This window comes from Drosophila grimshawi, unplaced genomic scaffold, assembly GCF_018153295.1.
Source record: "Drosophila grimshawi isolate 15287-2541.00 unplaced genomic scaffold, ASM1815329v1 contig_1367, whole genome shotgun sequence".
Taxonomy (NCBI): Eukaryota; Metazoa; Arthropoda; class Insecta; order Diptera; family Drosophilidae; genus Drosophila; species Drosophila grimshawi.
The window spans coordinates 8,903,853-8,921,691 of record NW_025062889.1 but is presented as its reverse complement, the minus strand read 5'-3'; the positions used below and the strand labels follow the sequence as shown (position 1 = coordinate 8,921,691).

Below are 17,839 nucleotides of genomic sequence, written 5' to 3'. Positions count from 1 at the left end.
GCAACTGTTGTGATTGCAGCCAAGCACTTGAAGTGTTTGCTGCATAATCATTTGGTTTTTCATAAATAATTGTTTTGGCTATAGCTCTGTACAAGTTTTTGTTCACACATTGTGCAAAATGGCCGCAAACTTTTCATAATGAATTTTTGGTGTATTCCAGACTTTTTTTTACTGACAGTTGGCTGATGGCGCTGAGTCTGCCACGCTGTCTGTCTGCCATCTGACAGTCAGTCCGACAGTCTGGCCATCTTTTGGCACAACTCCATACACACAATTTTATGGTGTTAATGAACTTCTGAGCAAAGTTATATCACATACACACACACACTTGCTAGAAATTAACGTGTGCTACTTATGGAAAATATTTTATTTGTAATTCTAAAAATGTTTTAAAGTAAGCATGAAATAAATAAATTGCAAATAAGTCATAAGAATTGACGATCTAAAATCCTCTAAAAGTGTAGCTTTGTGAAAACATTTTCAACTCAATTTGCCCAGCATGTCATATTGGATTCAATTGAACTCGCAACGGAAATGAATTTCAAGACGTACTTGTACAACATTTGTGGTTGTTGTGTATGTTGTTGCTGACATATACAGTATGTTGTACATTGTGTTCTGGCAGTGCATTTTGCATGCTTTTCGAGAACAACTAAATAACATAGCATTTGAGTAAATGTATGTTTTTGCCACTCAACTGGCATGCAGCTCAAGAGAGAGAGAGAGAGAGAGAGGGAGAGACTGCAACTAGGATTAAAATATGACATGCACTTCGAGTTGCACGCCAGATTTTTGTTGCATGTCCCTAACAATATTTTTGTATTTTTATTTTTTTGCATTTGACGTTGCATGACAAATTGAATGCATCTGCTTGCGTGTTGCAAGCAGGCAGGCAGGCTGGCAGGCAAGCAGGCGGGCAGCAGCTGCAATTGCAGTTGCAGTTGGAAATCGTGGGGCGTTGTTAACACCTGTCACGCATATCTTGTTACCCGTTAGCCGTAAGCAGCACGCCAGCGCAACGTTTTGTGGCAAACGTTAAAGAAACATTTAAAGCGCACATCACACCAGCTACAACGACCCCCAGTGGCACCAGCACATCAATTCAACTTGCGCGCCATTTAACGCTAAAATGCCAAAGCTGCTGTGCACGACACACACACACACACACACATGTATAGACACATATACACATGTATGCAGCACCTGTGAGTGTAATTTCTTCCGGCAGCTGCAACCCAGCGAAATGGGATATGCTGGAAGAAGTCAAACGTGGCCCACATGCACGTTCATAAAAATGGCGCCGCAGAGAATTATTGCCAATGCAATAAATCTCACGCTCAGACACACACACACACACAAACACACACACACATCCACTCCAGCAGTGACACCCATCTCCACACACACACACACAGACTTACCTTCAAAGGCGGCATTGATATCCCGTATATCGTAGCTGCAGACTGCGGAGCCAATCAGTCCGTTTGTATTCGTTGTAAACGTGGCATAGAACTTGCTATCATCGTTGGGCATCTTGTAGACGGATTGTATTTCGTTGAAGTAGAAGGGAAATTCGCTCGAGATGCTGCAGTTCATGCGCGCCTTCAGATATGTGGCCCAGTTCTGGCTGATCATGTACTTGCCACCGCGATCGTTCTTGCAAACGCGTGCCACACGCGAATAGACCGCCTTGCCGCAGTTGATATACTCCACGGCGTGCTCGCGAAAGAAGAAGTACACAAAGTCGCCAATGTCGAAAGAGCCAACAAAGTTTGGTTCTAAGAAGAACAAACCAAACAAAAGGATTCTATTAGTTTTCAATGCAAACGGAAAATCAAAGGATTTCCGCAGCTGCCTTAGACAAAGTCAGCTGGGAACAATAACAATAAACTTCCATATATATTGTGAAATATTGATTTAAGCTAGCTTTGCTTTGTTTAAGTTCACCGATATGCATATGCATGAGTATAAATGTGCTTATTTATAGAGTAAATTGATTATTGAGCATTTTCCCATTGACAGATTTTATTTGTGTTCCATTTGTTAGCGTAAATATTTTTTTCAATTCACTTCGCCATTAAATATTAATTTAATGTTAAGGTTTTGTTGGCTCATTCTTTTTGTAAAAATATTCCAAACAGTAGATTTAAATATGAAAGAAGAATGCTTTCCAATTATTATTGAATTTGTATTTACATAAAAAGTTCTGTTTTGAATGAATGAATATTTTACAGAGTTAAAAGTCGAAAGCAAGTGCAGATACAACTCAAACCAGATTAAAAATTCATTTGTTAACCTTTAATAAACCACATTTAATTTGATTTAAAAAAAAATAATGGCTTAACACATTAAGTATATTGATTTAATGCAGATATATTGGACACCTGTACAAGTTGATTAAATAGAATACTCACTGTCTAGTAATTTGGAGTCGTATTTAACGGTGCGCTTGAAATTCGCCTCCTTGCGTCCGTTGGTAAAGTTATAGAGGTCCGAGCGGAATATAACCGAATCGGCTTTGGTAAATTCCGCATTGGTTCCGGCGTACTGGTATGCAAATTAGAGGAAAATGGATTAAACCGTGCTCTGTCTTTGCTAGATCGCAGGCAATGCTGGCAAATTAGCGTCAAATATTCGGGAAATTTGATTTTGCAAAAAGGCAATGGCAAAATATATATGCATAGGGCATAAACACACTAGCATACTTGCACGCACACACACGCTCACACACAGGCACGCACACAATTACGCGTAAAGTGTACGCACGTGCCGAGAGTGTGTTGTGTCAGTGTGTGTGCGTGTGTGCGTATGTGACTCACTCTAATTTAATTTCAGCTGCTTTATTGCGACTCTTTTAAATTTCTTGCTGTAGCGCAAAGCTTTGCCTTTGCCTTTGCCGTTGCCTTATCCCAACAGCCACTTCCATTTTCCACTTGCCACTTCCTACATCCTACTTGCCTTCGTCTTTTGCCCTTACTTTACTTTTGTAATTTTATTACAATTGACATTTTTCCCTTTCTTTTTTTATTTTATTTTCTTTTCATTTTTTTTTTTTCTTTTTGTGCCTTTTTCTTTGCCTTTATTTCGCCTTCCGTCTTGGGAGACTTGGACTTACCAGCGCTGGCAAACCAAAGGGATTTCCGTTTTCCACATAGACGGCGGTTGAGTTGTCAGCGGGATCGTAGGGACACTTCCCAATGCCCAACCCAATGCCGGGCACGTACTGGGATCTGGGTAAATGTGTTAAGTTCGCCTGTGCAATTGAGAAAGAAAGACAGACAGCGAGAGAGGGGGAGAGATAGAGAGGGAGAGAGAAAAGCGCATTAGTTGACTTTAATTTCGGGCTGACGCTTTTCCCGTTGGCAAAATTAACTTCCAACTTGACTGCCTGCCGTTCACAATTAGAAGCTGACGAAAGCCAGCGTTATTTGTTTATGTGTCGGCAAACACTCTTGAATTAACCCCTTAAGCTATGGAGTTCTTTTCTTTCTTTTTTTTTTTTTTTTGTTTAATGTAAAACATAAATAAAAATGTATATATTTCTGTTTGTACTTACATTTATAACATAGTCCTTGGGGTTGTGTGCATTTGTGCCGCAGACATAGAGCCGATGGCCATTGAAGTTCATGGGCTGAATGACGCGTATATGATTGCGGCACTCCACCTTCTTGATATGCGCCCAATTGTCATATTTTTTTCATAATAGAAACAATGTATTTAAGCAACAAAATAATTGTGTATTTGTGTGTATGTGTAATGGGAATATGGATAGACAAAATGGTGAAGGCAATGCATAAGTATCGGATCGAAATGATGGCCAAAATATTTGCAAGGCATGCAATCTGTTTTCGTTGAATATTTTTGTGTTCTTTTTTTTTAAATTTATATCAAATTTGCATGGATATGGATATGCATATTATGTAGATAGTATATTTATATGGCTACTATAACGCACCTCTCGCTTGCCCTTCGACACACAGTTGAGTATGTCGGAGCCAGTGGGTTCCAGTATTAGAACATCGCGCTGCAAAAGAGAGGGAAAACAAATTTCCAATTGAAATCAACAGCAAATATAAATTTCAAAATATTTAGCAAGCTTTAATGTCAAACACCAGACGGTTCTTTCACGCTTTTTCCCAATGTGATACGCTTAACAAATATTCCAAAAGTTTATTGAAAGCGTGATAAAATTTCATCCTTATCAGGAAAGCGGCGACGCGACAGCCAAAACAACAAGTCCAACAAAAGAAACGAGCAACAATTGGAGATTTTGTGTGTGTATGTGTGTGTTGGTGTATGTGTGAGGGAGAGTGTGTAAATGTGTGTGTGTGTGTGGGCGTGGGTGTATGTTGCAAACACACAAAACACGTACAATCAAGGCGTCCATCTCTTTTTTTTTTGTATTGCCAAGATGTATGTGTTTGTGTGTGTGTGTGCGCGGATATTATTGTATGTGTGTGTGTGTGTCTGTGTATGTGCTGCTCATATTGTAGCCATTGTTGGTGTTATTATTGTTGGTATTTCACTCACGTTGAGCATTTGTTTATTTAATTCGATTTTCGCCTGCACTTGAGTTTTGAACGCCAATTCGAATTATAGCTAAAAAAAAAAAAATTGAGAATAAATAAAACGTTGGCTGGCAATTGAAAAACCGACTTTGACTTTACATTCCCGCACGTTTCAACTAAGTAACATTTTTCTTCTCTTTATATGCTTATTTTTCTTTTGCGTTAATGTGAACCAATGAAGCTTGGAGAGTAATCTCAGAAATGACACACTTTGCGCTGTGGCCATGTGGACACAATATCCTGTGTCCTGCTGACAGTTTGTCCGCTTGGCTGACTGCACTTTAAGGAGCAGCGGCTGAGTGCTGTGATTCAACTTGAAACGCAATTTGTGCCAGTCAGCCATACAGGCAGCCAGACAGCCATCCAGCCAGGCTGTTGGGAGTTTTGGGAGTCAGCACAAATAATTGCTGTTGAAAGCAATTGCCGACCGCCTGGACGAAGTGTGCGAAAGGATGACTAAAAAGACATGGCTGCAAATGGTTTAGTCCAGTTGTAGGATGATTGCGAGCGAATCCAAATGCGAAATGCAAGTGGGCAAATACGAATGCCAATGCAATGAACTTGAAACGGAAACGGATATTGATAGTTGAAGACGAAATCATTAAAGTGCAATTGTGCGCCTGCTCCTAGACAAGTTGGGGGCAGGCTGTCTACTTTCCTTCTTCTTTTTTTTTAACGGATACGAGTGCGAATAAAAGAGTCGCAGAACTTTTCCTTCGCTGTCAGTTCCGAAAATCGTAAATCGCACGAAGTACTTAATGGTACGCAATCTTCAAAGCGCATGTACTTAGAATTTTTTAAATAAATATCGAGGAAAGTGCAAAGAGTGAAATGACATCTTTAAAACAATACAATTTGAAATACATTGCGAAAATATCACAAGCTTAATATAATCGATTAAATAGAAATTTAACAGGACCTGCAGTAAAGAGTCTTATTAAGCGGCAAATTACTCATAAAGTTATATGATTCTGGGTAATATTCAAGCATAAAACATCCAAGACAATGTTATTCAGAGCAAGTCCGCTTGAGAGGGAGCACATTCCAAGTATTTGCGCATACATTGATGTGTTGCAAGTTGTGTTTGTGTTTATAAAAAGCTTGTCACAAAGTGTAAGAGCACAAAACAGAAAGCCAACAAACTTGTTCAGTGTCTGCCCAGGTGCAAAGCCTGCACGTGAGCTTAACGTGTTTCAATGGGCATTTGTGTGTGTCGCGGTGTGTTGAGGAGTGTGTGTGTGTGTGTGTGTGTGTGCGAGTGTGTCAACAACTGTCTGTCTGGCAAACAATACTGAAGTGCCTAAAAGTGACTGTATGTGTTTGTGTCTTTTTGTGCATTTACATGTGCGGCTCTTTCTTCCCTTTTTTTTGGGGGGGGTTTGCTTCTTGCAGTCAATAGAGATTTTACTTTAAGGTTGACTTTTGCTTTCGCGACCCATTTCACACATTTCACTTACCTCGCATATCGATTGGCTGATGTTGCGCAGATTTAAGCGAAAAATGCGATCCCTGCAAAAGATAATGAGAAATATATTACACGGTTTGTATTTTATTTTTGTTTTTCATCTGTTTTTGTCTTTATGCATGATATGGATGCGGATGTGGATGTGGATGTGGATACGGCTGTAAGAGTGACACTTGAGCTAATCCCGTGCTCGTGCCCTGACATACGATAAGTTAATGCTGTGCGGCTGCGAAAACGCAATCAGCACAAGGGCGTGACATTGTGGCATCATAGAGATACACACATAGAAACACACACACACACACACACTGACATGTTGCGGCTGAGGCACCGTCATCTTGTCAGTTTATTTGTTGGTGGCATCATTACAAAAGGTGGCGACTTCGAGAAATACAACTTCGCCTCGCTGTCAAGCAATTGAAATTGTCTATTTGTTGCTTGCTACAGCGCTGTGTCTCATCTGTGTGTGTGTGTGTGTGTGTGTTTGTGATATTTTTGAAAAATCGTTGCGTTGCACATGGCTGAAAGAAGCGTAGCATATACTTTTTGGAGCTAGCGCACCTGCTCGTCACGTTTATTGCACAACTGCCCCGGGCCGTGATTGATTGATTGATGGATTGATATATCGATGTCGCAATATTGCGTCTATGGACAATGCTGCACAGTCCGCAACACTTGCAGCACCGAACCCATCGCTTTAAGCTTCTCCTCGGAGGCTCACAGCTGAAAAAGGGGGAAACGTTGAGTCTCGCCGCGTCGCGTCGCGTCGGTGCTAAAGTGGGTTTTATGTTGTTGGGCTGGGACAAAGTTTTAGGCGCCTCCCCTCGAACAAACTGCAAACCATTAATCTTCATTTCCAGAGTAGAACGCCGCCGCAGAAGCAGTCACTGATGATGCCCTCCAACGAGCGAGGAGGTCTGCGTTGGAAAAATGACCGTCGAGTCAAGTGGTAATTTTGGTTACTTTGTTTGGCTTGTTTTCAAGGGGGTTGGGACGGAGGGATGAGGGGAAGGGCGGCTCCCTAGACCGCAACTGTTAAAATGCGGCCATGTTCAACTTGCCGTCAGACAAATGAGCAGACGACGGCCATTGTCAAATTGAGCCAGTCCGACCACGACCCCGACCACGACGAACCCGACCTCGACCCCGAACCCCCAAACCCCCTAACCCCGATCCCAACACCGACCTCTAGACCATTGTAACAGCCGGGCCATCCCTGCCCAACCTCACGTCAAGCATTAATTCATAATTATGTATGCCGACTGAGTGTTGGCCAACAAACTAACTCTCAGCTCGTTCAGCAAAATGAAATATGCAGCTCTAAATGCGTTGAGGCTTGCGAGTAGGTCCATCTCGGAAGTTCACACAGTCAGACCGGAAGTTTGTAATTATCGCGCTGCGAGCCGAGGCCCAAAAGGTTGCTACAACTTGGTCTGCACAGTTTTTGGCCAGTTATAAATCCCATTCACTTATCCATTGTATGTGTGTGTGTGTGTACTTTTTATCTGCATGCAATATATGTGTACTTACATGGCACCAACATATAACGCATTGTTGCGCTCATCCATATAAAAGGTTTTGTAGTGCAGCGGGCCACAACTGAAGTCCTTGACATGCTCTGCAAAGATAAGGAGATAAGAATGTGATATGAGTATACCATAACATTTACTTGTGTACTCTATGACTATGGAAAAGCAGAGCAGAGAGGAGCATCATCGGTTTTTGAGGTCACTGCCATGGGTCGAGCTTGGACTCAAAGTTCGGTTAATTAAAGTTTATGCATCTATTAATGGAACTGTCAGCCGCAGCGTGTGTCAGCATGTACAAAAAACTAATTAAACTATTATAATTTAGCTGAGAAAGTTAATTTATGGGGCGGCGGCAGACAAAAGAACTCTTGTCGAATATAAGAACAATATACCCTACACACACAGATGCACACTCGCGCACACACACACACACACACACATTTATATATATTGTAAACAAACAACAAAGCATGTCCTTGCAGATTTGACAGCCAGTGCGGCCAAAATGTCACGTACTTGGAAACGTCACGTGCGAGAAACGCCGCTTCCTCAAAATATGTATGTGTGTATTTAACACATACAACTGTACATATATATGTATGTATATGTTTGGTAGTAGATAGGTATAACACCACTGTCAATGCCATTAACGAAAGATTGAGGCATTTAGCTACAAATTTTTACGACATTAAGTTGTCAACTAATTTGGCGCAATTAGCAGAGCAGACAGGCGCTGCAAAAAAGTAGGCAACTTTTATTAGTTATTTTCTCTTTTTCGTTTTTGTTTTTTTTTTTTTTGGTTTGGGAGGCTGAGACAAATCCTTTGATGGCAGCGCTAAGAGTCAATTTGTGTTCTGGCCACTTTCCACTTTCTCTTTGGCTCGGTTCGATGTCAACATACAAAATAAGACACCAACTAATGAGCACAGCCACTGACAATGGGTCTTTTCCACAAGATCCTTAAACTTCTGCCGCCATAAAAGTAAAGAAGAAAAAAGACAACAACGGCAATAATAGGAAAACATGCTCATTAAAATGAGCAAAGCCTTAGACATTGAGTTGCCAGTGATTTGCATAATAATGGATACATAATGAATAATAAGTAAGCATCTACGTAAATAGTACTTTGTCAGTCTCCAGTTGACTAGATGACCCTTATGCAAATTAGTCAAAGTCAAATTGGGCCTGGCCTTAACCGTAACAACTCACTTTATGTCTTTTGTAATTTTTTATTGTATTTGTGAATTTGGGAATACAGCAGTTTGACTCTGTCAAATTGTATTCTGTTTTAGATATTACGACATTTAACAGATTTTTATTAATTTGCCGAATAAATATTTTGCTCAGCCCAAATATAAATCACAGTTTCAAAGATTCCTATCGAATCCTACTCCACAAACAAAGATGGCCTCTTTTAAATAATCTACGCTTAAATTTAAATATATATTTGTGATTTTCATATGCTTTACATACATACATAGATTATTAAATTTGTTTGGCATTAAGACTAAATTAATCAACATTCAATGGCGCTCAGTCAACTGTGGTTTGGACTAAACCGAAACGTGGGGTAAGCATTTCCCCAACTGCCACTTAAACAACTTAAAAAGCTTCCCACAACTGCTCCCTCTGCTCTCTCTCTCTCTCTCTCTCCCTCTCTGCTCTTAGCGCCTTTTTGTGCATCAAGCCGGAAAATTGTGCAAGAAATGAATTGGCCCAACAGCCAGTGCGACACTGGCATGCAAATATCATCAAACAGGACTACCGCAAAGTTATCGATCCAAAGTATAACAAGGTGAGTCAACTCTTGAATGTATTTTTTTAGGGCTAACTTACATTTAATTTGAAATAGGGATTGGGCTTTACGCATGAGGAACGCCAGAAGTTAAGTGTGATTGGGTTGTTGCCCTGCGCATATCGCACTGAAGCCGAACAGTTGTATGCAGCGAACGTTAACTTTAATTCACAAGAATCCAATATGGGACGCTATCTCTATTTGAGAACGTTGCGATCGCGACAGGAGCGACTTTATTATCGCTTTGTCAGCGAATATGTGGAGAAAGTGATGCCCATCATATATACGCCCACGGTGGGTGCCGTCTGTCAGAGATTCAGTTCGATCTACAGCAGTTCGATGGGGCTGTATGTGTGCAAATACGACAGGGGTAACATGTACCATGTGCTCAACAATTGGCCGGGCAAGGATATTCGGGCCGTGTGCGTGACGGATGGGGAGCGCGTTCTTGGCTTGGGTGATCTGGGTGCCCATGGGATGGGCATAGCGGTGGGCAAGCTGGATTTGTATACGGCTCTGGGTAAGATTCCGCCGCAGTATCTAATGCCCGTTGTCCTCGACGTGGGCACTAACAATAAGATGCTCCTTGCGGATCCTTTGTATATTGGTGTGAGGGAGAAACGCTGCACTGGCAAGGAGTACGAGGATCTTGTGCAAGAGTTCATGGACGGCGTTGTCAGTTCCTGGGGCCATGAGACACTTATCCACTTTGAAGACTTTGCTACGCCGAATGCATTCAAGTTCATCAGCAAGTATCAGGACAACTATTGCTACTTCAATGATGACATCCAGGGCACAGCGGCCACAGGACTCGCCGGCTTTCTAGCCGTTGAGCGCATCACGAAGAGACCGCTCAACGAACACCTTATTCTATTTGTAGGCGCTGGCAGTGCAGCCCTCGGCATTGGCAAACTTGTTGTAAAGGAGCTGATGAGCCGAAAGATGAGTGCCGAGGAGGCTATGAAAAATATTTACCTCATGGATTCATTTGGTGTTGTGACAAAAGACAGAAAAGATTTTATTTTACCCGATATAGAGCCATTTGCCAAGGACATGCCACCCTTAACGGATCTCGAACAAGTGGTGAAAGAGCTGAAGCCCTCAATATTGCTAGGTGCCACGGGTCAGGGCGGCATTTTTACAGAGAATGTCCTACGCCTCATGGCCCAAGATCAAAAGCAGCCAGCCATTTTTGCGTGCTCGAATCCTACGAGCAAGGCTGAATGCACAGCAGAACAGGCGTACAATTTTACAGAGGTAATAATAAGACTGCTCTTTAGTCGATATACGAATACCCTGTACTCCTCTTCAAATCGTGGCATGTGGTAGACTTATCCAGCAAGCTACTCTTTTGAGAAAGTCGATGTGCCTCTTGTCCGATTGTTATATAATTCTTAGAGCATTCCTAATTCTTAATTCAAAATCTTTGCTCTCTTGATCCGATAGTCGCTATTGTCTCTATATTATGTCAACTTCAACAGGGTCGAGCACTTTTTGCCTCTGGCTCCCCCTTCCCACCCGTTCTGATGGATGGCAAGCGTTTGACGCCATCGCAGGCCAATAATGCATTTGCCTTTCCCGGCGTGGCTTTAGGTGCAATGTGTGCCAAGCCCCACACAATACCGGACGAGGTATATCTTATTACGGCACGCACACTGGCCGACTATGCGGTCGAGGAGTATCCGGATAGCGTTATTCTCTATCCACCTGTGATGGATGCCGCTAATGTGGCCTTTAAGGTTGGCGTTGCTGTCGCAGAGTATCTATTTGACACGGGCTTGGCCACCAAATTCCCGATACCCGATGATGTTTGTGCGTTTGTCAGCGGATATCAGTACAACACGGCTCTCGAGCCAGCCCTGCCAGTAACGTGGAAGTACCCAGAACAGCCACGGATTTCATTACCCAAAGACGATACGAAAGAATGTGAAGACTAGAAGGCCAACCGAAGCCGTAGATTGTGTATATATTTATGCTGATTTATATAGCATTGATCTGGATAAAGACATAACTCTGCTTGTGTATGCATAAAAAAAAGAAATGAAAAGCAACTAGTTGCATGTGGTGGCAAGTTGCCAACAACACGTTCATTGCTTTAGGTATTTTGCTATAGTTATGAGGGGGGAAGATGGTGTAAAATGGGGCAAGTTCGATAGCGTCAGAATGCGCCTTATGGCGAGGCAACAATGACAACAAAAGCGTCCCAAATAGCGTCAAGGAAAATGTTGAGAATTTTAACGTCATTATTGTCTGTCAGCGCGACATTGACATATATATATGTATGTGCACACCCCATACAGACGAACATATGTGTGTGTGTGTGTTTTGCATATAAAATAAGACGAAATGTGTGCTCACCAAAAATGTCAATCAATTTTTTAAACGTCCTGCGTACATATATTTGTTTTGCAAGTCCTCTTCCTCTCACACACACACACAACCACACACACACACACTCGCTTTTTCACCCTGTCTGTTTTGCCAGGACCTGCATGCATTAAAAAGCAATTGGTGTTAAAGGAGCAGTCACGTTGTCTGCCTGTCTATCAGCTTGGCACCGACTCTCCTCTGCCCCCTGGCAGACAGAGCCCTACCCCGGCACCGACTGGTGTGAAAAGGACACACATTCACACACAATGCCCATTCAAATATACGAAGAAAAAGTCAGCAGCAAAAAAAAAAAAATGTAAAATCATTTTCTTCAACTGACAGCTGTCAAAATATTTGCTCTCTGTCAACGTGCGTTTCTTTTGCTTTTGTTGTTATTGTTTTTTTTTTTTTTTTGTTGACCAAGCAGCGTCTTCGATTTTCCATCGCTATATATATGTATATATATATATATATATATATGTGTGTAGCTGCGTATCTGTGTGAAGTGTTCGTGCAAATTTCATTTTAATATTCATTACTTCACACTATTATGCTGAAGGTTATCATTCAATGGATCCGGCTTGCTGTTCAGTCTCGCAGTGTTCTTTTGCCATTTCGGTTGACGTTATTTTTTCGCACTTATTTTACATTTTCCATTTTCCATTTGACCTTTTTTTATAACACTGTACTGCCCCCCAAAATGTCGCTGGTCGCCGAAAAAATGCAAATCTCATGTTCTCAAAATGCCCCACAAGCGGTTGTGCCACACCCGCTCCCAGTGCCAACACCACCCAACCACCCGCAGGCAGTGTGGTTCCGCTCAGTTCAGTTGCCATGGCTTATAGAATTTAATTGCCTATAAAAAAAAAGAAGAAAACTGGGGCAGCAGAGTCGTAAATTTGGAGTGTGTCTCTTGCTCAGGCCAAGGGCAAGCACACAGAAGCTGTTGGCATCATCGATAAACGCTCGCATCTAAATGCCGCTATCAGAGGTTAAGCGCTCGTTGATTATAAAGTGCGTTAGTCAGCATATAAATTTCATGGCAGCTCCGAAACAATAATGTTGAGCCATAAGTATTCAGTGCACTGCACGAGTGTCCTGTTTTTTTCCAAATAAACAAAACACTCGAGTGCCAGCACTCCCGAGTCAAGTGCACTAATAAAGCAGCCAGGCAGGCAACAGACTGCATCAAAGTGATTACTTTTTGCACAAAACTCTCTCGCTCAGTTTCTTATTATACAAATGCGTCTGCAGCACAGTCTGTGTTAAAGCAAACAGAACGTTGAACAATTAGTTGCAGCTGATGTGCGATGCAATTGCAAATTGAATATATTTCACATTGCGTATACGCAACATTGTGCAAAGTCAATGAAATCCTTGCGCACAGCTGATGCACATCGAGTGCTGCAGTTGGGTCGAACGGGCCAGAACGGATAGACGGACCAAGAGTAAACCTAACTGTGTACATTCGATAAGTAGCCTCAATAAACACAAAGCCTACAGCCTAGGCCGACTACTGAACGGGGGTTGAGGTTGCTGCCCTGTCTGGGACTGCTACTTCATCTTTTTGAAGATTTTCATTTATCTGGCGGCAAACGTTTGCCACAAAAGATAACGCACACAACAGCAGCAGCAGCAGCAGCAGCAGGGGCAGGCAGCTAGGCTGCCAGGCAGGCAGGCAGGCAAAACAAAAAAGTAGAAAAAAAAAATAATGCCGCACTTAAATCCATTTAAGCGAATTTTTCAAGCATTAAATTTACGTTTACGTTACGTATACTTAACTTCCAACGGCAACGGAGCCCCCTAAGCACGGCAGGTAAAAATTGCCAGTGAGCTAAGAAAAATGCTCGAATATTTTTCTTTTCTCTTGAAGCTGTTGTTGTTGCTCGTCCGTTGGTGAAGGGCACTGAAAACGTATTTGCATCATTTGTTTTAGCCTCGAAAGCGCTTTTACACACCTTCTCTGTGTTCGCTCCGCTCAGCTCAGCTCTGCTCCGATCAGCTCTGCTCAGCTCTGCTCTGCTCTGCATATGGCCAATGCATTCGACTTGAAGCATTGGGGGCTTACTCCAAATCGCTTTTTGGGTTAGCTGGCGAATGCTGTGTATCTGTGTGTGTTTGTGTGTGAGCGGAGGGTGTGGGTGTGTGTAGGCTCAGCAAAAGTATTCCATTCAGTTAAGTGAATGGCCAGCAAACGCAGTCATGCGTCTCGCAGTTCACCATCATATCCTGGCCAACATTTTTTGTTTTGCCTGCGTCGTTCATTGCCGTATTTTTGTGGGCATGTAAATGACTTGGTGCCAAAGCAGCCCAACTCACCCAAAAGCAGCCCAGCTATACATCTTGGCTACCACTCCCACACTCAGCAGCCGCCACAATTTTTCTTCCTCTTATTTTACAGTGGAAAACAGTCTTATCTGCGTTTTGCATGCCGCACACGAATCTGCTCTGCTTTGCTCTGGTTTGGTTTGGTTTTTCCAGACGAACTGAGCCAGCACTTAATTTTTATTTGATTTTACTTTACATGCTGCCTGCTTCTCTCTCTCTCGCACTCGTTCTCAGTAGTGCATCATTTTTTATTGCGTTAATTTTACAATGATTGGACTCCAAGCACTTGCAACGTTTAACAATAGCCGCCAAATTCCCAGACAACTTTGCTCCTGCTGCAAACTTAACGGCTTAGAAATGGCAACAGCAGTGGCAAAGTCAACTTTATTAAGACAAATGCCATTGTGGCAAGCAAGCAGCATTCCAAGGACAAGGACAACAAAAACCCATTTCTCTACCAAATGTTGTCAGTAGAAAATCAGTTTATATATGAAGCCAACTGACGTCGTTGCGATGCCAGTGGCAGCAGCAGGTGTTGACAGATTTCAGCTTGACCTGCCAGCGCCACCTGGAGTCTGGAGAGAACTGTCCTGACTCTAAGTCGACTGCTTGCCAGTGGGTTTCATAAGTGACTCTGGCATTCTGATTTGTGTGTCTGATTTCGATTTCCCAGCTTAAATTTAACTTTTTCATAGTTCCTTTTCATGTAATCTCAGAGATTTAAGACGTACATTTTGGCAACAATTTATGTACAACATTCCAAAGCAAATTTTGATATATTCGATTTCAATAATTCATTTTGCATTCTGATTTACTGATTCCCATTAAATCTCAAAATCTAATTTAATTATTACTCTCTTTTAATACGGTCAATTTCGTTTTAAAATTACTTTTTACTGATGCAATAAATATGTTTACATCAAATTTAGTCTTTGCACTAGGCACATTTAAATAGGTAATCTTAGAATCAAATGGGCCAGAAGTACTAAAACGAATTACGTTGACTACCTGAGGCATTAGCTTAACAGTGTCAACATTCAAAAGTTGCTACAAGACTATCTTCAAAGTTGGCGCAGTTTAGTTCAGTGTAAATGGGATATATAAAGCCTTATTAGGGTTGCCAGTGTGTTTGGGCTTTAATTACGCATATGTGTGTTAAATTTAAGGTGCATTAGCAGTCGCTTGGCTTTAAGCTTGCCTTTGGTGGCATATGCATCAGGCTTATCTGCTACGGCCAGCACAAACTTTTACACAAATCTCGGACCCATTTGCCAAAGCCAGATTCAGGGTCTATTCGCAAGCGGACCGAACTTAGCTGAGACTGAGACTGCTGTGGAAATGTGTGTTCGATATTTAACAGCTTCCAGTTGAGCGCGTTCGGGCCATATGCAAAAGAGGCAAAAGATGTGAGCGCCAACTGCCTGTTGGCTTACATTTAGCTTTGGCCATTGGCAACTTTTCTCAGTGCTTTGTTCGAGCACATCAACTTTGCCGCACAATGTATGTACTACTTCTATATGTAAATGTCAATGTATTTGTATAGATATATATATATATATATGTATAAGTATATATGTGTGTGTGTGTGTGTAGAAACAACAAAACGCTCTGCTACAAATAGCTGGCGCTCTGTAAAAATCCAGTCAAGTAAACAAGGCAGCCAACGAACAGTGACGTGTAAAAATAAGCACCTGGCATTTGTGTTGAGCACGTTCGTACCTTATGTGGGATTTAGTTTTAGACTTCATTTTACTGCGCTGCGCTTTTGGTTTCATTTTGCTGGCGCTGCTGCTTGCTGCCCTGCCTGCTCCTTTCTTTATGCCGCTTTATGATGGCCGCAAAACCGTGCCGTAAAAAGCAGCCAAGAGACACACACAGAGAGAGAGAGAGAGAGAGAGAGAGAGATGGGAGAGTGAGAGGGAGATGCATAGTAAAATAAAGCCATAGACAAGGAATGCTGCTTGCCACTACTTGAACCAGATACAGACAAACAACCAAACACACATACATATATATATATATAGTATGTGTGTGTGTGTGTGTGCATTAAGATATAGTTCATACTATAATGCACACAAGGCAGCTAGACAATGCTGTAATCTAAAAACACAAACGTGCAATTGTGTTGTGCTGTAAATGTGGCCATGAGTGTGTATTCTATATCTGTGTGTGTGTGTGGGTGTGTGTGTTTGTTAGTTTTCGTCATGGAATGGCGTGGGAATATATTACAAGTTGGCTGCCGCCATTAGCAGAAGTATGTCAATCGCTGTCAACACTGAGGAAAATGTAGACTTAAAATGTAAATATCGTCAAACTTTTACAGCCAAGGACAGCTCAGTTTATTTATCATCCAAATCTATAAATTGAAAACAGAGTTTTCATTTTATAATTACAAGTTCGATTTTTCTAAAACTCTATTAATATTTTTCTGAGTGCAGTTACAGAAGTCTATGGCACCGACATCATCTGAAAGCAAACTAAATATTTCAACAGTTGCCAATGCAAACATGAGCAAGCCAGAGGACACAAGTCCACAAGTCTGATCCTTGGCTGTGCCACTTGGCTCATTTGGCTTTCATCACAGATCGCATGATGTGCAGTTGGGAAATAAAGCGAGCCATACAATTAGGAACGAGACCGGACACACACAGACAGACTTGAGTGCATTTTAGCCATTTATATGGGGGCATATAAGAGCAGTTTGGTTAACTCACTCAAATCATGCCAAGGCGAACCTGTGTGCGCCGCAACTTAAAGTCCAATTGCAGTTTGGCCAAATAAAAAGCAAACTACATAATTCAGCAGAAAATTCTTGTATGTCTTCATCCTGGAGCTGTATCAGCGATATGTATGAGCGTAAGTGCAACTGCAAGAGGAAACATTAGCAAGTCTAGACACCTACGTCATGCGTCATGGCAGCCCAAGAACGTGAGCAGGAAGCGCACTGATGTTACACAAAAAGAAAAAATAGAAAAAAGAAAACAGAAATGGAGAAAAGAAGCCAAAAATTGAGACGTCAAGCAGACGAGAACGTGGTCCGACAGTCAACACCGTCAAGACAGCCAGTAAAAGGCCATGGCCACCGAAAAAGTCTCAGCGGTAAGTCTCATCGTAAGCTGCACACGAGAGAGATGGCGATATAGAGAGAGAGAGAGAGAGAAAGAGAGAGGGTGCGAGAGAGAGAGAGAAGTCCAATGCCTAATGGCAAATGCATTGCGCCCAATTCGCAGGAGCAGCAGTAGCAGTTTGGGGACTCGACAACCTGCTGGCTGCTGTCGCTTGAACCTTTGGCTTGTTTAATATGCTGAAAAATACGCGCTTCGACTTCCTGGATTCTTGGGTTGCGCTTTTTGCAACTGAATTCCTTTTTGGCATTCACTGCTCCTGCTGCTGCTCATGCTGCTGCTGGTTGTCCTTTCTGGGCTGCTGCTCGTTGACACATGTAAGTAAAATGTCGACTCTGGCATGCATAAGATCATGAGTTCTCATATTCTATGTGTATACGGCGGTGGCATGTAGTTTCTATGTGTGTGTGCTTTTTGAGTCTGCACTTATGTTTAGCAATTTTACAAGCAGCCAGTTTAAAATTACAAAAATATGCTAAAATTTGGGCGATCGAAAATTCACCTTTTTAATTACAACGCATAATTGGAATTCAATATCTGACCGTGCTAAGGGTCACACATGAATATGGCAAAGCTAAAACCAAATGGCTCTGCCTCGCTAGCCATTGTTGTGGGTGGTCAGGTAAAATTCATGAAAATGCAAGCATGATAAAAATTTT

The 17,839-nt window shown here is 42.0% G+C and overlaps 2 protein-coding genes across 3 annotated transcripts in view; one reads left to right on the top strand and one right to left on the bottom strand.

Annotated features, from left to right (window-relative positions):
- Positions 1–17,839, bottom strand: part of LOC6560005 (semaphorin-2A) — a 53,170-nt gene that overhangs the window by 3,933 nt on the left and 31,398 nt on the right. Inside the window, exons 3-9 of the mRNA XM_001986180.2 lie at positions 7,564–7,651; positions 6,026–6,077; positions 3,956–4,024; positions 3,557–3,667; positions 3,116–3,253; positions 2,415–2,547; positions 1,422–1,778 (exon numbers count right to left, since the gene is read on the bottom strand). Coding sequence (XP_001986216.1) covers positions 1,422–1,778; positions 2,415–2,547; positions 3,116–3,253; positions 3,557–3,667; positions 3,956–4,024; positions 6,026–6,077; positions 7,564–7,651 — 948 coding nt within the window. The remainder of the gene's footprint in view (positions 1–1,421; positions 1,779–2,414; positions 2,548–3,115; positions 3,254–3,556; positions 3,668–3,955; positions 4,025–6,025; positions 6,078–7,563; positions 7,652–17,839) is intronic.
- On the top strand, positions 9,005–11,441 carry LOC6559926 (NADP-dependent malic enzyme). 2 transcript variants are annotated; one of them, XM_001986181.2, is made up of 4 exons: positions 9,005–9,132; positions 9,231–9,357; positions 9,415–10,614; positions 10,839–11,441. In XM_001986181.2, the coding sequence occupies exons 1-4, from the start codon at positions 9,089–9,091 to the stop codon at positions 11,292–11,294; spliced, it is 1,827 nt and encodes a 608-aa protein (XP_001986217.1). In that variant the 5' UTR covers positions 9,005–9,088; the 3' UTR covers positions 11,295–11,441. The 2 variants fall into 2 exon arrangements, with proteins under 2 accessions (XP_001986217.1, XP_032591046.1); XM_032735155.1 differs by having other exon boundaries at positions 9,058–9,132; positions 10,951–11,147.